This window comes from Eschrichtius robustus, chromosome 17 (genome assembly GCF_028021215.1).
Source record: "Eschrichtius robustus isolate mEscRob2 chromosome 17, mEscRob2.pri, whole genome shotgun sequence".
Lineage (NCBI taxonomy): Eukaryota > Metazoa > Chordata > Mammalia > Artiodactyla > Eschrichtiidae > Eschrichtius > Eschrichtius robustus.
Genome location: NC_090840.1, coordinates 50606533 through 50628783, shown reverse-complemented (window position 1 = coordinate 50628783; position 22251 = coordinate 50606533). Strand labels below are relative to the sequence as shown.

The following is a 22251-nucleotide window of genomic DNA, read 5'->3' as shown; positions in this document are numbered from 1 at the left end:
TATAAGAAATTTATCCTCCCATCTATTGTTTGAAGACCATGAAGTAATTATCTTTTCATAGTATTTTAAAGAATAATTTTCCTATCATAATTATCTTTGCTTGACAATGCAGTTCTCTTGAGTACAAGGACAAATGTTCAAAGTAGCAATTGTTTAAACTTAAAAAAAAAGACTCTTCCTAACAGTTTTATAGTACATCATGACACTATCTACAGTTCATACAGAAAAAAAAATTTTGAAATGAAGACATTTACCATATTATTCCCAGTCTCTTTAGTATTTGTCACAGACCAAATGACAAAATACTAAATCGTTTTAAGAGACTGAAAATAAGGACCAGAAGGAAAATGAGGTTTGCATTTGCTAAACTTAGCAAACAATTTTAATTGACAATGTTAAGAAAAAAACTCTGCTGAGAAGACATTTCAGTACATCTGGAAGAGCCATGTGTCTATTAAAACTTGAGACCTTAATCACTGACCACTCTTTCCCATATTGGTCACAATGGCCTGGTAGGTCTTTGGGCAGTCTATAAAAATAGTTCCATGGGAAACTGATACAGGGATTTGCCAGCCCCTATTCCCGTTTCTGAAAGATACCCTAGAACCTGATTACACCAGACCTAAGTAAACTGAGCCAACTCACAGACCCAATGTGTGGGAGCCAGGTCTCAGTCAGAAAGAGGATTGCTGCGGTTCATTGTCCCTCTATTCAGAACTGCTGTTCTACTAAAGAAGCTACCAGGACTGCTGATTCAGTTCCGCTTTACAATCCTGGCATTTCCCACTTCTTGCCCCACATCTTAGGTTCCTAAGTGGCAACATGAGGAAAACTCCAGCCAAAAAATATAGCTTCTGCTTGTAATCCTATACTTATTTTTATCCTCATAAGCTGGGCTAAAAAAACAGAAAAAACATAGTGGGAAAAAAAAAATCCCTATTTCTCTTTCTTGAACCTAGAGCCATTTCTAAGCATATAACTCACTACTTTCTTTTCTCAGGGTATCAAAAGATGCCTCCCGAAATAGGTTAGCCACAGTCCAAAGGAGAGACAGCAGGAAAAGAACCAAAGGCTCCCTTTAAAGCCTCAGACACTCCTCAACTTTCTTATTAAAACTCTGTACTCACTTCCTACCAAAGGTCTCACCCTTAATTCTTATTTCCAGTGGGGAGAAAGAGGAAATTACTACCCCATATGGTATCTATACATAAACATGCCATTTTTGAAGGTTTGGCTAAGTTAGCCCCGTAGGCCTGTCTTTAGTCATTTTTTCATTGTGTATTCTTATTATTTACCAGGTTCCCTAGAGGTTGGAATGAGTGGAGTAGGATTTGGGTCTAATGATGATGTGTAAGGAGTTCCTGATTTTTAAGGGTCTACCTAGGCCGTAAGTGTAAACATCATGGAGCTCTGGACTAGAATGATTTGCATAGCCTTACCAGCAGTCAGACCATACCTCAAAGTCCACTAGGTCCTCTCTTGGGTTGTGTAGCTTAGGGAGGGTCCTGTGTCCCTAGAACGGGTGTTTTATATTAAGGATGCAATACATGCTAGCTTCCATCTAGCACATAATTCAGAGCATGAATGGGAACAGATTATGGGAGAACTGTGAAAACCTATTATGTTGAAGATGATGTACCTTATATTTCTACCATAGATCATGAATAGGGCTAGAACCTTAGAGGTGAGGGTTGGCTTGTAAAGTTACAGCCTCTCTGGTTCTCAGTATCCTTATTTGTAAAACAGGGAGATTGGGTTAGATGATCTAGGTTAGATGATCCTGGATGGCCCTTCAGCTGTAAAAATTTCATAGAAATACTTAAGTTTCTCCTAAGAACACAGTCTTGTGCTTTCAAATTATTTGAGGTGAAGTCTGGTTACATTTTGTGAACTATTTAGGAAATAAGGAATAATTTACAAAAGTTGTAATTCCTATATTTTAAAATAACACCAAAGAAATGAATAAGAAAGTCATTATTGTAGCACTTAACAATTCTGTATAAATGAAGTCTGATAAGGTGGGTTTAATGAGGTTTAAGATTTTTTAAAAGGCCTGGAATCATATTTATGCTATTTATTTGCTTGGTAAACTGGTCTTTTTTTTTTTTTTTTGGCCGTGTTGCACGGCTTGCGGGATCTTTGTTCCCCAACCAGGGATTGCACCCGGGCCATGGCACTGAAAGCGCTGAGTCCTAACCACTGGACCACCAGGGAATACCTCTTCTCTTTTCTTTTCTTTCTTCATTGAGATATGATTGGCATACAACATTATATTAGGTAAACTTTTCTTTTTTAAGGAAAATTGAACTTCATCCCAATTCTGAACAGTTTCAAAATTAGTGAGAATTATAATAAGTGACTGTGAAATGGGACAAAGGGAAACTTCAAAGGCCCTCACTCTTGCTTTATACCAGAACTAGATGCTCACATTGCTCTTGAAGCCCAGGTAGGCCACAAGGTGGCACCATTAGGTCATGTAAATAAAATACAGCTGTGTCTAGGAAAAAACTGATTTTTAAAAAAATCAGATAACTTTATTACAGAAGTAATACATGTGCATGAAAGACTTCACATTGACCTCTGTGCTTATTTAATATCTTTATTATATAATTACAGATTATAAATTGGAAACTTCTATGGGAAGAGGTTCCTTGCTAAGAATTTTAAGCACGGTAAACAGTAAAAATTTTGGAAAATACTGAAAGGCATTAGAGTAAAATAAAATATCCAAGATAAACAATGTTATCAGAAACTCTTGTTTGGTGTGTTTTGATTTCCTGATGGAGAAATAAAAACTTAGGCAAGTATTTTCTCACTATCCCAACAAGTAAGAAATAGTTGAGAATAACAAGTCCAGGAATGTAGCCACTCCCTGTAAAGTGGAAAATGTTTCCAAATATTTTTATTTTTCTCACACTTAAAAAAGTTTACTTTGTGTGAAATGATTGCAAAGAATTAGTCAGAATATATGTGTTAGACTGATGCTTCCTGTAAAGTAAGAAACATTTCCAGATATGTTTTTATCTGTTTTTCCACAGTTTAAAAAGTTCACTTTTAATGAAATAATTCTGAGTTAATTTGGAGTGTGTGGGCTAGTCTGATGTTTCCCTTTATATAACCTTTGATGAAAAGATTTGCTAAACTAATTCATTATGTAAAAAGAGTCTTATGAAAACAAACTTAGGGACTTAGTTTTTTCACCCATAAAATGAGGATAACGATAGTACTTACCATATAGGTTTTTTTCATGAGGACTAAATTAGTTATTACAGGAAAAACCCTTAAACAGTACCTGGAGTAATAATAACTTAATAAATGTTAAACATGTTGCTAAGCAGTTGTTGGCAGAGTAATAGCAAACATACAAATAAATCATTTTTCCTTCTTAATTATAAATAATAAACATAACAATAAATATTTATAAACATAAATAAATCCTTTGTTCCCTAAGAGCACCACCTAAGTAATACCCGATTAGCCTACTTCTAATTATTATATGAACTTAAACACAATGAACTGGCCTTTCTTAAAGTAGCATCTGTAATTCACACATTTGAAATTAACCTCCCCTTTAGTGCATTAAAAAAATTTTAATTATGAAGTAATTGATAGCTTGGCATTGAAGAAATCACAAGATTAAAAATTTTACCAGATTCGACTTGGAAATACCATAAAACGTGTGTTCTCCACAAATTTAAATATAAAGTAAAAATGTATCTGTGGTGGGTCCAGATTTATCTAAAAATTACTCTTTTTTGGACTTCTGTTAATTATTTTTGAGCCTTGGAAGTAAAGTTCAGAAGGTTCTACTTATAAGCTTCCTCCTTTAAATGTTCTTCATGGTACTGCGATAGCCTGAAAGGATAGTATTCTCAATTCTTTTTTTGTTTACTTACTACCATGCTTTCAGAAGGGGGACTACCCTTTTCCTTTTTTTAAGAACTCAAAGTAAATATTTACATATTTTTTGCCTTTGTTTGGGTAGATACCTCAAAGGTTGAAATTTGGAATCCTACCCGTAAGATCTGTGTGAATCTCAGACCCAAGACAATCTTCAAAAAAACAGATAAATAAGGATCCTAAATCCAACTTAGTTTAAGATGAACTGTAAACCAGGATCTTGGAAGTTTTATAGTGAGCAAAACGAGCATTGCATCAAGATTGCTATCACAGTGAAACCATTTGCCAACAAAAAAATGAAATTGGTTCCCCAGCCTTACATTATAGTCAGATCCATCTGTGTCACATTGCCTGAAAACCCATTGTAATAGTCAAATTTTGACCAAAAATATTATTTTGAAATTCTCTTAGACTATCTACATTTTGATTGGCTTAAAATGTCAGTGAATTTGAATCTGTGTAATAATTAGAAAAGTATAGGGAAAATTCTGTTTTAGTGTGCTAAGAAATTCAGTAAGAAAATTATGGTACATGCATACAATATAACATAACCATTAAAAGTTGTTATAGAAGACTGGTAACATGGAAGCATGTTCACAGTATAATTTAAAAAGTTTAACATTAGTATGTATATTATGAATTTAAAAAATATATAGAGAAAAAAGCTGTGAGACCATAGCACCAAAATGTTAATGATAAGTTATTTCTAGTTGGTAGGATTATGGGTAACTTATTTTCTTCTCTTTGTTCGTGTTGATTTTAAGAATTTTACAATGAACTGTAGAACTAGTCATAAGAAAAAAAATGTTACTTTAAAATCCTGTTACAATGAACTTAATTGAGTGTACATTCAGCAAAGAATTACTGGATTCTCTCATGTCTAGATTTCAAGAAATAACATGCCAAGCACTGTGTAATCTGCCAGGGTGCACAGACAGGTCAGACCCATTTTTTGTCTTCTAGAGGAAGACTGTCTGTCAAGAATTTTAGAGAACGGTTCTGAACAAGTAACAAAGCTTTGTATGAACTGTTTTCTCCTGGTTATCTTCATAACTATAGAAGCTGCATGGCATATTGCAAATATTATAGACTAAATTTGAAGTCCACTCTGCCACGTACAGTAATATGGCCTTAGACACATTAACTTTTCTGAGCCTTGGAAATTATTAAGACCACTCTATTAGAGAAGTATAGCTGCTGAAGATAAACAGACTGAAGAAATATATTATCGATATTTTGGGAAGGGGTTTAAATTATTGTTAAAATTTTTACTTGCTCACAGCTAAATTTCTTTTAGATTGGGCTTTTTTTTTTTACCCTTTCCTAATATCTGTGGATCTGTGCAGTGCTTAGGCTTTAAGAACAGTAATTCTAAAGTGCAAGCAGTTAGGACTTAATGAATTCATTGGATGTTCTTGTTTTATGGTTCTTTGAGGTTATTTTATATTTTAAAAACAACTGTACCCTTTTAAAAGGGTAAGAATAACCCAGTGAGGTATAGTGAATCCAGATTTGGGGGTTCCATTTACTGTATGTCATTCTCAGTTTTAGTACTTTCCTTTGACGTTAGAAAATGCAGGCCTTGAGATCTGATAGCACATCTCTTCAGATACGCCATTTTGCCCTTGAATTTTGTTGAATTGTCTGGTGCTTTGATCTCTGATCAAAGTTGCTATATAGGCATAAGGCTGTCAGTCCATTTGAACCATTTGTAGCACTTAGTCTTGCCTTTCCCAGTGACCTTTCAAAATGAAAAATAAATCAATACATTATGTATGGTTGGTGATATTGGGTATGGAAGACAAATTTAAAGTTATGTTATAATAAGTATATGTTAAAATAGAACACATTTTCTCCATTAGTTCTTAACCATCAAGAATACTTATCTTAAAGTTGTGTAGATTGACCTAAGAGTAACATAACATAAAATATAAAGGAAAGAGAGTATTAACTAGAACTTTCTTATCAAGTTGGGGACTCACAAGCTTTCACTAAAACCTCCTTATTGTTATGTGGGTTGAGACAAGTGCTCTTTGGCGTTAGGAACCCTTGTTACTGAGGTCTGGGTGACTGCCTTGTCCCAAAGGATGAGTGCCTCCATCCTCATGAAGTTTCCTGGGCAGTGCCACAGAGCATGGAGTTAGAGTTTTTTTGTTTTTTTTTTTTTACTGTTTTTGTTTTTTTTTTTTTAAGAAATTCACGTTCTTTTATTTATTTATTTATTTATTTATGACTGTGTTGAGTCTTCGCCTCTGCGCTAGGGCCTTCCCCAGTTGCGGCAAGCGGGGACCACCCCTCATCGCGGTGCGCGGGCCTCTCACCATCGCGGCCTCTCCTGCTGCGGAGCACAGGCTCCAGACGCGCAGGCTCAGCAACCGTGGCTCACGGGCCCAGCCGCTCCGCGGCATGCGGGATCCTCCCAGACCAGGGCTCGAACCCGCGTCCCCTGCATTGGCAGGCAGACTCTCAACCACTGCGCCACCAGGGAAGCCGGCGTTAGAGTTTTAAATACTAAGCTGTGCCAGCCGTCTAAGATCTGACCCCCAAAGTCCTGCTTTTAACAATCCCAGGGAGTTAGCCTCTGAGCCAGTCGTTGGACACTGTCCCTTATGGACACTGTCCCTTAGGAATCAGAACCAGGCTATGGGGAACAACCAGAGGACTTTCTGGGGCTTGACTATTCCCATTATTGACTGTTCTTGTGGTTTTTCTTCTGCCAGGAGGAACCAGTTCTCTTTTTCTTTCCTGGAGGTCTTTACTCCCCACTAGAGGTCACCCAGTTGTTAGAAACTGCTGTGTTACCAGGGGATCAGTGCTCTATGCAAGCTAGAGCACAGTTGAGGACTGTACCCAGCCCCAGGAGAGTAATAACTGTTATTTTTTGGGTGCTTAAGTCATATAGCTAGTAAGTAGCTGAATTGGGATTCAGACCCAGGCATTCCAGCTCCAGATACATTCTGGGTGGAGTAGCCAAGCTCTTTGAACATCTGACCGTAGAGAAACTGCCTCTCTAGAGTACTGTTCACTCCTGAAAGTAGCGCCTCTCAGGACAGTCAGACTATATCACGTCTCTCTCCCTTCTGCTTTCCCCACCTCTAAAGCAGCCTCCAGTATGCCCATATCCGTTCATAAGGTGACAGACTCAGCCTTCTGTGAATCTTGAAAGATATCACACAGTAGTGCCTCTAACTCTGCTTGTGGAATGGTTCTTATGACACATTCCCTTTGGTAAATACCAGGGCTTCTACCTGAGCCCTTCCAAATGGTAGGTCCTACAAACTCTTCCATAAATAACCTCTTACTCTCCTAGCACCCAGAGAAATGACCTCAAAGAAGACCTTCCTTCCTTCCTTCCTTCCTTCCTTCCTTCCTTCCTTCCTTCCTTTCTTCACGGAGAAGATGAGCACATTTAGACTCAACAATCTTTTCATCAAAATCTTTAGGCCTCTATATGACCCAGACATTGCACTCCTGACCATTTATCCCAGAGAAATGAAGACTTAATATAAAAATATGTACCTGAATGTTTTTAGAAGCCTTAACATAACGCCCAAAAACTTGAGATAATCAGATGTCCTTCAGTAGGTAGACAGTTAAACTGTGGTACATCCATACCTTGGAATACTACTCAGCAGTAGAAAAGAAACAAACTGTTGATACAGACAACAACCCAGATAAATCTCCAGAGAATTATGTTGAGTGAAAAAAAAAAATCCTCAAAGGTTACGTACTGTAACAGTAGTGGTTTCCAGGGGATAAGGAGAGGTGGGGGCAGGAGGGGAGTAGGTGTGGCTGTAAGAGGGCAAAGATCCTGGTGGGGCTGGAAATGTTCTGTATCCTGGCAGTATCAATGTCAATATCCCGGTTGTGATAGGGTACTACTATTGTTTTACTCTGTGTTACCATCAGGGGAAACTGGGTGAAAGGTACACAGGATCTCTCTGTATTGTTTCTTACAACTGAATTTGAATGTACAATTATCTCAAAATAAAAAGTTTAATTTAAAAAATCTTCAGTCCTCTTCACCCTTTGGACAATAGTTAACGTGTCTCGATTTGTATTCATTTCTGTTATTTCTTGGGGAATCTATCAGTAGCTTTCTAGTGGTTTATTTAGGGTCTTCAGCATTTTCTTGGCAGGTTTCTAGTAATTAGGTCTAATGCATTTATATAGTATTAAGTTTGAAATCATATAAATTTGTAATTTGATCATTTATTTTCTTATGTGGCCTTGTCATATCAAAAGAAACTGGCAGAAAATGGCCTTTCTTATGGATTTAAGGAAACACTAGGATTACTTTGGGGGCACATAACTATATAATCTATAATTCTATCTCCAAATAAACAGCTACACTTGTCCTTTTCATAATATAAACCCTACTATCTTCAGAATAACCCCTGCACCATTTTAACATTGAAAAAGCCACATCTTATATTAATATATTAGAGAGAGACTTTAGTCAGGAAGACTCAGCTCTAGTGGGCAGGACAAAAAAGGAAAATAGTAGGCTTTGGGTGAACACAGACTATTTGTTCAGGGAAATCAATTAAGTGGCTCAGTGATAATGAGGTCTGTCTAAATTGGTATTACAGACTTGCAGAAATATAGGGAACAGTTGAAGAGGGTGGATGTTTTGCGTATTATCATGTCATCATGGTATTTGCTGAACTGTTGTGGGACTGGTCCTCACATATAGTTTGTCTTCACTTCCAACCTCGCACTGATAGCCCTTATGATACAACCTGACTTACGTATGGTAAATGGAGCTTCATAAAATGCCATTGATTATTCCCTATAAGTTTATTTAAAGGGACTTGATGACAGCATAAATGACTAGTAAAAGTCATGAATTTCAGCTGGAACTATAAATTTGGGATTTAGACTTTATATCCCAGATTTACCACTTAGCATATTATCTGGAACATTTTGGGCACACGGTAAATGTTTGCCTAACAAATTACTATTGATTTTTTATCGTCCGTGCTGCCTGTTCGTGACCCCCTCGCTTCCATGTTCCCTCAAGAGAAGAGTGCAGTGGGACTGACGGGGGACTCTCCAAATGTTTGTCAGTGCCCTAAGGGGAAACCTGAGGGGGGGTCCCAGCGAAAGTGTGAGCGTGGGGCTGCACCGAGAAGCAGGAGGGGTGGGGTCAGGCATGTGGAAAAGACTGCAGATAGATTTGAGCCAGTTTTCTTTCACATTGGAAAGAAAAGGTAGGGGGACAATCTCAGGAGGAGATTTAAGTACCAGTATTCAAGACAGATTAGACATTTTTTTTTCTTAAGTGTACCTGTTTGGTTTAAACCCAAGTATTGGTTGTTTTTAATTTTTTCCCCCACTGCAAATAGCATTTTATTTCTAAAATTGCTTTAGTAGGCTAACCTGAGATGAAGCCACCATTTATAATGGGAAAAATATGCATTCCAAATTCTGGTAAGTTAGAGTGAATTTTCAGAGCGTAGTTTCTCCTCTATTGATGGTAACATAATCTGACTCTCTTTCTTTCATCTTTCTGACCGTGCTTTCTTGTTAGTGGGCAACAGAGCTTCTCCTTATTAAGCCCTTCTTTCCTCCTTTTCACCACTTTATTACTCGTCAGTGACTTTAGTAGCCTCATAAGTTAATGCCTTACCCATAGATTTTCTGGAAGATATCTACAGGTCCCTGTACCTTGTCTATGTTTAGTAGAATAGCAAGTCCTTTTTCACACCGCATCTTTGTTATAACTGAATTTTCTATTTATTATAGATCCTTGCTGGCACATTTCTGGATAGTCTGTTGAACCTTCTTAAGAATTCAGAGAAACTGCCGTGTGACCACGGAGAGAAAGATCTAATCTTAAGGCTTACGTGAGTATTTTCTACTGTGGACTCCCTCACAACATGTGAAAGCTTCAGTGAACTGTGGCCTTGCTTTTGGGCAGATTCAGTTCTGTAGTCAAGATGAAAAATGTTATCTATCATTGGTTTTATTAAATTTGGAGGTTAGTAGTTTCTCAAGGACACAGAGAAATCACAAAATAAACCATGCTTATTCTCACTTAAAAAATAGACAAGAAAGACTTGTCCTTTTTACTGAGCCGATATTCGAAAGAATCCCAGTCTGCAAACCACAAGAATTCTTAACTGTTTGAACCAAAAATACCAAGTAGATTGTTTTTCATTATCTATTCTTAGAGAATTTAACCAAAACACGGTACCTCTTGAAAAGCACTTGATATGTGGTATTTTAATTTTTAAAAAGCTTGTGATACCTCTGTCTTTTTTATGATCCAATCCAATGACTACTGTAGGGGAAAATAGGGAGATTACCCTTGGAAGAGAATTCTTGACTGTTTTTTTGAGAAACATCTTCCCATTGGGTTAATTTCTTTAAAAAACATTATATAGTATCATAATCTGAGGTTTATCTTGTCTTGATCCCTGTAATTCTTAATCATAAACATATTTTCCCGTTATTTAGAATTATCCTTAACAGCTCCTTCTCACCCTTTATATCCAACAGGTCATTCAGTTGTGTTCATTCTATCTAGTGTATCCCTCTCCAGTATGCCCCCTTCTCTCTGCCACTGCCTTACATCAGGCTATCATCATTTCTTGCCTGGATCTCTACAATGACATACTGATTGATCTCCCTGTCTCCAATCTTGACCCCCTCCAAACTAACCTCTCTGTATTGCCAGAAAGTCATCTTTCTGAAAGACTAATATACTAAGACCATGCCATTTCCTTGACTTAAAATCCTTCAATGACTCCTTACTAAAATTCAGGTATAATAAATCTTACTATGGACTTGTTAGGAAGATTAAATAAAATTCATTCACACCCTTAATGCAGTGGCTGGCTCGGAACAGGCTCTCAGTCTGTGTTAATGTTTCCCCCTTGCACGCATGGTAGCAGCAGAGCTTAAGGTGGCCCAGGAATAGAGGGACAGTGGCTCTGCTGGAAACCAGGCTAAAAGGAGTGGGGGCCAAGAATCTCACCGAACTCCAGAGCCAGGCTTTCCTAAATCCCCGGGAGGTTAGGCACAATAGATTGATCTAGCATCCAGTTCCATCTGTGTTCCAGGAAGACTTTGCCTGATAAATTATAAGCCAAGCTCATCTGTGACTAAGCTTTTTTAACCTTAGAGTAAGGGAGCCATCTTAACAAACACATCGGTCTCTGCCTTTGTGTTTTCTTGTTTTGGTTTGTTTTCTCTTTAACTTCTTAGTAAAGTTTCTTTTGTCAGGCTTTAACTTTTTCTTAAATGAACCGAGGAAGGGACAATTGCAGGTGGGGTGGAGACACACGCACGCACGCACACGTGCATGCACTGAGAGACCAAGAGATTGCTGAGGGCAGGGAAGTATCAATGAACGATGTGTGGAAACACCTACTGGTGAACCGAGGCTACTCAGATGGGTGAAGTATTAGCATGGACACAGCTGGGATTGCTGCCTTTGTCCTGCCTCTGCATTCCCACAGAGACCTGTTTTTCCTCATCTCTCCATCTTCAGACAGTGGGAGTTTGGCAAAATCAGATATTTAGATAACCACAGAACAAAGCAGAATAGGATCAATACTGTAAAAAGGACAGAATTCTTAATTTCATGATATTTTCAGTTTTTAAATTTAGTTTGTTGCCTTCCTTAGCTTTTCTCTTTCTATGAAAAATTTGAAGTTTGTGCTCTAAACACAACATTTAGCAGGTCCTTATTGAGTGTGAATTAAGTTATTGGTTTTTTCATGCTGATTTAGTTCACTTTTGAGCTGATAATTCTGTTTTACCATATAGAATATCTCAAATACAATAAAAAGCAAATATATGAAAGAGAATTACTTTGTTTTAAATAAGAATCTCTACCAGTAGTAGCATTTGTGTGTGTGTATGTGCGTGTATAGGTAGTTGTATGAAGTTTAAGGAACATGCTGTCTTTGTCTTCTGACAATGTAATAAACTTAAATCTAAGCACTTATATCTTGCTTCGCTTTAAAAATATCTCAATCCAGGGACTTCCCTGGCGGTCCAGTGGTTAAGACTCCACGCTTCCAATGCAGGGGATGCAGGTTTGATCCCTGGTTGGGGAACTAAGACCCACGTGCCGCATGGCGCGGCCAAAAAAAAAAAATCTCAGTCTTTTTATACGATGAAAAGTGAAATACAGCTTTATGGTAATTTAATTGCAATTTTGATTCAACAGATATGAAAAAAATGAGACATTTTAATGGAAAATAAAATATAATAATAACTCTGTTGTTGTTTCTGTTTGGTGAGGTAATTTATTAGAGGCAGGAGGCCAAGAAGGAAAAGAAATAGTGCTTTTCTAAATGACTTCATTGTCTTGATTTAGTTGGCTTCTCTGAATCTTGCTCACCTCGTATTTCATTACAGGCACATTCCATCCACCACATCTGAACAATGTCCTACGTTTTTGTGAATGATTCTTCTCAGACTAATGTGCCCCTGCTACAAGCCTGTATTGATGGAGACTTTAACTACTCCAAGAGGCTTTTGGAAAGTGGCTTTGACCCAAATATTCGTGACAGCAGGGGCAGAACAGGCCTTCACCTCGCAGCAGCCCGAGGGAATGTAGACATCTGCCAGTTATTACATAAATTTGGTGCTGATCTCCTGGCCACAGATTATCAGGGAAACACAGCTCTTCATCTCTGTGGCCATGTGGATACTATTCAATTCTTAGTTTCCAATGGACTCAAAATTGATATTTGGTAAGTTCTGTGGTTTTTGAAGTCTTGTCACTTCTTCCCATTAGTCTCTCAACCAATCATCTAGGAGTCTGTTGATATTGTTTCCTCACTGATCGAGCATAGTGACAAGTCCAGAAGGGTATTGAGGACAATGAGTGAGGGAACAAGAGGCTGACTTCTAGATTTATGCTGAAGCAGTGTATGTTTTTCTATGAAAATAGTGGCTAGGTTCTGCTACTAATTGTGTATTGTAAGACAAGGGCAAAAGAAGAAAAGAACTAACATTTGTTGAAAATCTGTTACGGCCTGGGCACTGCACATACTGTGTTAGCTCATTTAATCCTCAGAATGAATAACTCTTAAGGTAGGTATTCATTTTATAGATGAAATAATTGAGACAAGCATTCTGGGTGAAATGACTTAACAAAGGTCACACAGCTGGAATTTGAACCTAGTTCCACCTGATTGCAAAGCTTGTTTGCCCTCTATGGTATAATATGCCATGCTAGCTTCATAATCTCTCTGGGGCGCTCACAGTCCTTTTGATACTCAACAATGTGAAGAAGTAGTGGTTTTTTTTGGTTTGTTTTAGTGATTCCTTGTCTCTTGAGTGGGAAAGACAGGCCACTTTAAAAAGTGACCTTGACCTTTAAGCTGCAGTTTCATGTTGCCCTAATTTATTGGTGCTATAATGTCCCTAAATCTGAATAAGACAGTAAATGGTTCTGCTGCTATAGAACAAGATGTGGTGGGAATTAACTAGGATTCAGTGTTACTTGGGCTCTCTCCTGTTGTTAAATAGCTAGGTGAACCAAAGCAGCTTATTTGATTGCTTTTGAGCGTGGGTGTTTTTTTTGTTGTTTGTTTAATTCTTAGACATTTAAAAAAAAATACACTCTTCTCATGAAATGTATAAATGTCAGATAAGGAAGAATCTAGAATTTTCCAGTTAATTTCTAGGAAGATACCCTCTTTTTCTTTTATTTATTCTCATTTATCTACTCTTGCCTGTATATTTTTTTTTTCCTTTTTCCCTAAAAGGAAAAAAAAATGGTTGACTCAAAATTCAGGTTCCAACTCAACCGCGGGTCCTGCTCTGGGTTTCAATTTTGAGTTAATGGGGCCCATGCCTTCCTCACTGAGATCTACACAAATGGCTACTAACAGTATAATATAACCTCTATTTTTATGGACTGTTTAGCAATCATCAAGGTGCTACACCCCTAGTTCTGGCAAAGCGCAGGGGAGTGAATAAAGATGTCATCCGATTGCTGGAATCTTTGGAAGAACAGGAGGTAAAAGGATTTAACAGAGGAACTCACTCAAAACTGGAGACCATGCAGACAGCTGAGAGTGAAAGGTACTTAAGATATCATTTTTTTAAGGGGCAAGTCACTTTAAGTGAATCTTTTATGACAACTTTTTGTCAGCTTTATATTTATTTGCTTTCAAGTAAAGTGCTTTGATACTTTCTTTGAACTTATATTAGTCCTTATGGCTCCAGATTACAATTGAAAAGCTATTAACGGAAAGTACTATGTGCCCACATGCACAGAATGTTCTGTTAGCCACTGGGCAGGGCAGCCTGCTGTATTGGTAGTACAAGTGAGAAGAGCTGAATAGGAGGGAGGGAAACAGGAGTCTGAGAATTTAAGTACAGGTCACAAAAAGAATGGAATTTCGAAAAAGGAGGAGAAAGATAAGTCAGGACAAGAACTTGGACAGTATTAGAAATGACCAAAAAGCTTCCTTTCAAAGGTAGGGAATTAAAGTGCTGAGGAAAAGTAAAACAGGAGGAGAGTAAGACAAAACTTAACACATACACAGTTCAGTGATGTGAAAGTGACTTTTACATGAGATGGAACAAATGAAATGTGGGCTCCTGTAAGTAATTGAAACTAAGATGTAGTGACTGACAGGGTCTCAAATATCTCATCATTTCTCGTCTAGAAGCAGTTTAGAACATAGTTCAGGGAGCTCTGAAAAGGTGACCAGTCATCTTTTCTCTGGCATCACGGGCTCAACAGGTAAAGTCTCTAGGCCATACTTAGTTGTACTAGCATGTAGTTTGGTTGACCACCATGGAGTTGAAGCTCTCCAGATATTACAGGGTAAGAAGGATGATGAGCTTTATAGTCTCCTCGCAAAATTTTCAGTGGACTAGGGCCCTCATTAGCTATTGACCCGGTAGCAGATTGACCAAGACTTTGAATTAGGAGCATATGGTCCACTTAGACTGTTGGGATCATTGTTTCTGCGAGTTCCAGATGAAATCCTCTGTTTTTCATAGTTCACCCTTAATTTGATTCCTCTGTGCCCATGATTCCTTTCCTCCCTCTTCGTGGACTGCCTGGTGTACTCCTTGGGGACCATTACTTCTACTCTCAAGTTTAGGATTATTTTGTTTGTTTCACAGACTTATTATTGTCCAAAGAAATTAAACAGTTTTACTTCTAGAACAGTGCATGCTCCTTATGAGTTATCACTGAAGGCTGGCAAGTACATAAAATGAGCCAGAGGTGCATTGGGAAGCCCTTCTTTCACCTGTGTGCTCTGGATTGGCAGTCAGGATGCTACAAGCAATTCAATAACATTGAGTTATCTGTTTTTTGTTAAAGATTATGTTCTTGCAAAATAACTTAAAATTTATTTTCAAAACTACTTTAAGCTTCTTTACTGTGAAAAATGTCCAAGAATGTGCATTTTCTTGGTATATATTCAGGACTTTGCTTGGTATATTTTGTTAATAGCCAATTTCTTGGCATCTCTTTATTAGAAATATACTTTGTTTTGCCTCAGTTGTGATTACTTATTAACTAAGAAGTGATTAGTCATTTGAGCAATGCAATATGAAGTATTTATTCCTACTTCTTTCACGTACCTGCCATTGCACTTCAGCATGAGAATTTGCATTATTTACGGCATTATGTAAAGCCTATTCTTTGAAAATTGAATTATTAATATTTGTACTACCTAGTTGTCCTATCTTACTCCTGCCCTTCAGTGTCATGATAGGAAGGTGTGGTTGAAGCTTAAATTAAAAAGCTTAAAGCAGCATCGTTGGTCATTAGGGAAAATGCAGATCAAAACCACAGTGAAATACCACTTCATACCCAGTAGGATGGCTACAATCAAAAAGATGGACAATAACACGTACTGGCAATGACGTGAAAAAATCCGAACCGTCATACATTGCTGGTGGGAATGTAAAATAGCATAGCTGCTGTGGAAGACAGTCTGGCAGCTCCTCAGAAAGTTACACAGAGTTACCATACGACCCAGCAATTCTACTTTTAGGTATACACCCAAGAAAATTGAAAACACATGTTCGCACAAAAACTTGTACATGAATTTCATAGAAGCGTTATTTATAATAACCAAAAGGTGGAAACCACCCAAAAGTTCATCGATGATGAGTGGATAAACTGTCATCTATCCATCTAGTGAAACATTATTCCACCATAAAAAGGAATGTAATACTGGTATGTGCTACAACACGGATGAGCTTTGAAAACATGCTACATGAGAGAAGCCAGGCACAAAAGGCCAAATGTCATATGATTCCATTTATATGAAGTGCCCATAATCAGCAAATAGAAAGTAGTGGTTGCCAGGAGCAGGGGAAGGGGCAGTGGGAAGTGGCTGCTGAAGGTACAGAGTTTATTATAGAGGCAACCAAAATGTTCTAAAATTAGATAGTGGAGATGGTTCTACAACTTTGCGAATTTACTAAAAACCACTGAATCATGTACTTTAATTTTTAAAATTTTACTTATTTTTATTTTTGGCTGCGTTGGGTCTTTGTTGCTGTGTGCAGGCTTTCTCTAGTTGCAACGAGCGGGGGCTACTCTTCATTGTGGTGCGTGGGCTTCTCATCGCGGTGGCTTCCCTCATTGCAGAGCATGGGCGTGAGGCATGTGGTCTTCAGTAGTTGCAGCATGCAGGCTCAGTAGTTGTGGCACGTGGGCCCTAGAGCAAGTGGGCTTCAGTAGTTGCAGCACATGGGCTCAGTAATTGTGGTGCGTGGGGTCAAGGGCACGTGGGCTCTAGGGTGCACGGGCTTCAGTAGTTATGACGTGCGGGCTCAGAAGTAGTGGATTGTGGGCTCTAGAGCACAGGCTCAGTAGTTGTGGCACATGGGCTTAGTTGCTCCGCGGCATATGGGATCTTCCCGGACCAGGGATGGAACCTGTGTCCCCCTGCAGTGGCAGGTGGATTCTTAACCACTGCACCACCAGGGAAGCCCCTGAATCACATACTTTAAAAAGATGAATTTTATGGTACATGAATTACATCAATTTAAAAAAAGGGAGGGAGGGACTTCCCTGGTGGCACAGTGGATAGGACTCCACGCTTCCAGTGCAGGGGGCCCGGGTTTGATCCCTGGTTAAGGGACCAGATCCCACATGCATGCTGCAACTAAGAGTTTGCATGCCACAACTAAGGAGCCCACGTGCTGCAACTATGGGGCTGGTGAGCTGCAACTAAGGAGCCTGCAAGCCACAACTAAGGAGCCCGCCTGCCACAACTAAGACCCTGTACAACCAAATAAATAAATATTTTTTAAAAAATAAAAAAAGTGGGGGAAAAGCTTAAAGGGATTGGCTAGTACATGGCATAGCTGTGTGATGATTAGCCTTTTCTGGAACAGAAGATAAAGCAAGATTTTGAATGTATTTAGTATTTTCCACTTCCCTTATGATTCCCTGAAACATAGCATAACTTCTTAAGGGCCTATCAGTCAAGTTGATGAAAAACATTTCCCTACACCCCTTTATATCCTAAGTTTAATTTAGTTCCTTTTTACTTTGTAGGTATGGGATGACAGAGACAGTGTAGCTGACACATGTACAGAAAAGATTACACATGCACACACAGACCATCATGCTAGAATCAGGTATTTCCTAGACAGTAGAAAACATTTCATTGGATCAGGTTGCTATAGACAGTTCTGATTGGCAAAACTTCATGGGCTCCTAGAGAACGTGCAACTGAATTCTCATTTTACAGGTCCCTACACCACCCGCCACTATCCAAAAGTAGAGTGTTCCTAGGAAACCTTTCCTTAAGCCAAGATGGCATAAAGCAAAGAAGCAATTGCCTTAGGACTCATCTTACTAATGGATGCACAAAATAAATCGAGATAAAGCACAGATGCTCACAGGCACAGTTCAGAGATACTGCAGCTGGCTGCTGAGATGCTGAGTGCAGTTCCTGGGGAAGGAGCTTGGTGGGGCCACTCTTGCTGCAAAGTAAACATTGAACACTGTTTTTGCTTTTCACCTTTTTTCGTATAAAAGCAAAAATCCTCTTGGGATTACTTTCAGTTAGCAAATACTGGTAGTATTGTAGATGTTTCTTAAAAGTGAGGTGGCATAAAGCAAACTTTCAAAAAATGAGGGATACCTGTATATCTAACACTTTTTAAGTATGAGAGCATGTTGACTCAGACGTAGTCAATAAATTTCATGTAAGCCAAAATTAACCTCTCCTGAACTTCTTAAAGTTCTAATCTTATTTTTGAACTTGCTTGAGTTTTCTTTAAATTTTTGTATTGTTGTAGATTCCCATTGAAAATGTCTTCTCCTATTCAGAAGATAAATATAAAAAAAAGTTTGGATGTCAGACATATTGGCCCATTAAGAAATCACCTTCCCATGATTAGAGAAGACTCTAAATGCCAGTAAACGCTGAAGTGCCTTTGTTTAACAGTGTCAAGAAGTAAAATAAAGTTGTAGGTTACCCAAAAAAAAAAAAAAAAACTGTCAATTTTGCATGATGAACCAGACTCTTAAGACATTGTTTTGTGCTGTTTCCATTGTTCTGCCCCAAGATGGTTGGAAGAATATGAAGAGAAGGAGTTTAGGAAGGATAGTAACAGCGGTAGATAGTTGATACCTATGATTATGGTCATTGTGGCTTTAATCTAAATGATACCCTGTTGTTGGTCCTGCATGTTGTGACATAATTGTGGGTGCTAATCCCTTAGAGCTTCAAATTCATCACGGTGCAGCCTTCCAAATACCAATGTCAGATATACTGTATTTGTAGTGGTCATATTTCTCGCTTATATAGTTATGAAAACCTGAATCAGTGTTTTTAAAATTAATTAATTAATTAATTTATTTATTTATTTATTTATTTTTGGCTGTGTTGGGTCTTCGTTTCTGTGCGAGGGCTTTCTCTAGTTGCGGCGAGTGGGGGCCACTCTTCATCACGGTGCGCGGGCCTCTCACTGTTGCGGCCTCTCTTGTTGCGGAGCACAGGCTCCAGACGCGCAGGCTCAGTAGCTGTGGCTCACGGGCCCAGTTGCTCCGCGGCATGTGGGATCTTCCCAGACCAGGGCTCGAACCCGTGTCCCCTGCATTGGCAGGCAGATTCTCAACCACTGCACCACCAGGGAAGCCCTGAATCAGTGTTTTTATGGTATTTGTGCTGCCTTATTTTCAACTAGACTCAGCCTTTATATAGAAGAGAAACAAACGTATTTTGTGTTACTGTACAAGACAGAACTAAAACCAGTCGGAGGCACCTATTAAGAGGAATTCCTAATGGCTAGCCCTGTCCAGGTGTACAGCAGACTGAAGAGTAAGCATCCATTACTGGAGTATTGCAGTTTAAAGAAGGAATTCCTTCATTGGTCAGATTATTGAACTAAATTAATAAAAATTCCCTTTTCACTTTAAGATTCACATACTTTATAGAACAGTGTTTTAGATTTGCCCGTCTTTGCTTAATTCCATTAACATGAATTCTCAAATTTTGAATCCTCATGTTGAATTCTAAATTTCAAATAACCAAAATGTGTTTTGCTTTAGTACCTGGTGGAAACAACTCATTTGACCTACTTCAAGACTTCTGCTTGGGACGTTTTTATTAGAAAAGGATTTTTAACTGACTCTTCTAGATACTAAACCAAGAAACATAATCATTACTGTATAGCAGTTTATAGTTAAAGGTAGATTGTCCAGATACCTGCACGTATATAAATCAGTACACAAATGGGTGAGAATATATATATATAAGTCAGTTTTCTTCTTGTAAATATCGTATTTTAAGGTTGGTCTTTTCTAAACAATGCAGTTCCTGTGGTTTTATGTTTCTGAAATGTGTTGTTTCATGCCCTTTCTTTTCCCTTTGCTTCTCTCACAGTGCCATGGAAAGCCATTCCCTCCTCAATCCCAACCTGCAGCAAGGTGAGGGGGTCCTGTCCAGCTTCCGAACCACGTGGCAGGAGTTTGTAGAGGATCTGGGCTTCTGGAGGGTGTTGCTCTTGATCTTTGTCATTGCTCTGCTGTCCCTTGGCATCGCCTACTATGTGAGTGGGGTGCTACCCTTCGTGGAAAACCAGCCTGAACTGGTGCATTAGGAGAGCCCATGGGAGAGGAGGCAGATGCCAGTGTCCTGGCTTCCATTGTTTGTTCTCAGTTTCTCAAAGTTTTCTCTTGGTGCAAGGCAGTGAGGGCTGTACGTTTTTTCTTTTTGCAGTTTTACACATTATAATCCTTGTAGAAGAACTAACTACATACTGTAGTCAAGTATACTGTCCTAAAGCTACCTCCAACTCAGCCTGACTTCTTAGGAAAGGCTCTGCATAGCCTTGTTTGATAAAAACATGGAAGTGACTAAAGAATGAGAGATAGAGGATGAGACTAGGAAATCCTTGCTACAGAAACCTTACCGTAACAAAAGACCAACTAAAGTGAAGTGTCTGAAGATTGTCTTATATGATTAGTTTTGGTTGGTAGTTTTGTTTTGTTTTTGTTTATTTTTGCAAGAGCTGCTTTTCTCTTTTTATTTACTTTCTCTGGGGAATATCGGGGGCAGGGGCTAGGGGAGAATGAAGCATTCAGCTTAAAACTTGAAGTGCTTTTTTCAAATCCTGTAGAGCAAATCAGTATTTTTGGAATGTTTGGTTTGTTTTAATATTTTCAAGTCTAGTCACAAACCAAACAGAACTTTTGAAAATGAGCTGTATTTTCCTCAAAAATGACTGATTTGATCTTATATTTATTTGTTTTTAGAATAATTTTGATTTTTTTCTAAGCTGCTTTGCTTGTTGTTGTTATCTGTGACGAATGAACTTGAGAAGTTAATTTTGTTCATTTGTCCATTTCCCCTAGTGTTTATTTCAGAGATATTCTGTTCATCAAAAATGCAGTCAGAAAACTTTCTCTACTCAGTAGTTAGCAGGGGAAAATAATTCTGATGTTTAAATGTCACTGTAATTCTGTAGTACTATTATTATGGTGAAAAACTCAGTTCTGTAAGCTAGCTGTGTTGTCACAATTGTATCATAGTTCATAATTTTTTCATTTTATGTGCAATCCGGTTTAGAGGCCCTGTTAGAATTGTGGTGACAATCCCATCCGTGTCAGTTGTTCTCTGATGGCAAGAATGGATGGTGTATTTCTGAATTAACAGTGCTGAACACTATTGTACTAGGTGTCATAAACTCTTTATGAACGCTAATATTATGTAAATTGAAATATGGCCCCCAAACTATATTGAAGCTTTTAGCAGTTGTTTGAAGGCCTCTTTTGTTAATGATTCTGCTATGTTTAAGTCATATTCTTGGGTTATTAAAAAAGGATATGAAGACTTGAGAATTATTCATTGGGTGTAGTCAGAAAATTATAGTGAAAGAACTAATGGTTTTATTTTTTAGAACATAAGTCATCTAAGCTACTGCTAATTGAATTGTTGCTAGAATTAGAAATTATAATTTAAAGCAGAATTGGTATTTCTGTGATTCTTTTTGCTTCTTAATATTTTCTCTTTTGCATTTATATATCTAGGATTGAGGCATTTTTCTTTCATGTGACTTTATCCTGTCTTGAAGAGCTGTTCTGAAATTTCTGATTTACCTGGCTGCCTCAGGATCAGCTCACAGCATCTTGCTTTTAGGTTAGATACAAACAAAATTAATCATACTTGGTGTAAATACAGCAAACCGTGGATGTTAGAGTGGAGAACACTAGAACTCAAAATCAGAGTATATTCAGATTAAAAGCTTTGGAATTAGCTTTGCTTTTGTTTGTAACTCTAAACAGATGTGCAAAATTGGTTAACATATATGTCAATATATTGCATTTTTTAAAGATTTATGTTTCCTTTTAAGTGCTGATTTCTTTGTATTCTCTGTGTTCAGTATTCAGTAATACTACCAATAAACGTATTTATAATCTCTTAATCACAATCTGTTTGCTTAGGTATCATTGTTTTTCTTTTAATTTAGGATTTTTTTAAATGGGTTCCAATTGGCTGTTCATAAAAAAGTTTTTTTTTTTTCAAACCTGATGTAATAGGTATATCACGTTTCACGTATGTTAGCCTTATAAATGTTCTGACACTAATTTGGGTGAATTGCTTTTGGATTTAAGAGTGATAATAACTACCATGATTAAGCACCTCCCAGTTTTACAGGTCACTTCACGTGCCTCATCTCATTTCATCCTTATATTCACCCCACCCCTGCTGTATTTCCCCATTTTATAAGATGAGGAAACTGATACTAGGAGGTTTAAGTGACTTGTCCAATATCAGACAGCTAGGACATAGTGGAATAGGGATTCCACATTCAGGCTCTATCCCCAATTATAAGTTTGCTTTTTCCTTCTGCCCTGCTGTCTGTCATGAGTCTGGCAGTGGAACCATCTAG

The 22251-nt window shown here is 38.1% G+C and overlaps 1 protein-coding gene across 1 annotated transcript in view; it reads left to right on the top strand.

The window, feature by feature from the left end:
* Nucleotides 1–21759, top strand: part of ANKRD46 (ankyrin repeat domain 46) — a 35265-nt gene extending 13506 nt beyond the window's left edge. The window contains exons 2-5 of the mRNA XM_068525549.1: nt 9649–9749; nt 12274–12611; nt 13792–13950; nt 19743–21759. Of these exons, the coding sequence (XP_068381650.1) occupies nt 12301–12611; nt 13792–13950; nt 19743–19959 (687 nt within the window). The 5' untranslated portion in view covers nt 9649–9749; nt 12274–12300 and the 3' untranslated portion in view covers nt 19960–21759. The remainder of the gene's footprint in view (nt 1–9648; nt 9750–12273; nt 12612–13791; nt 13951–19742) is intronic.
* The last annotated feature ends 492 nt before the right edge of the window (nt 21760–22251 follow it).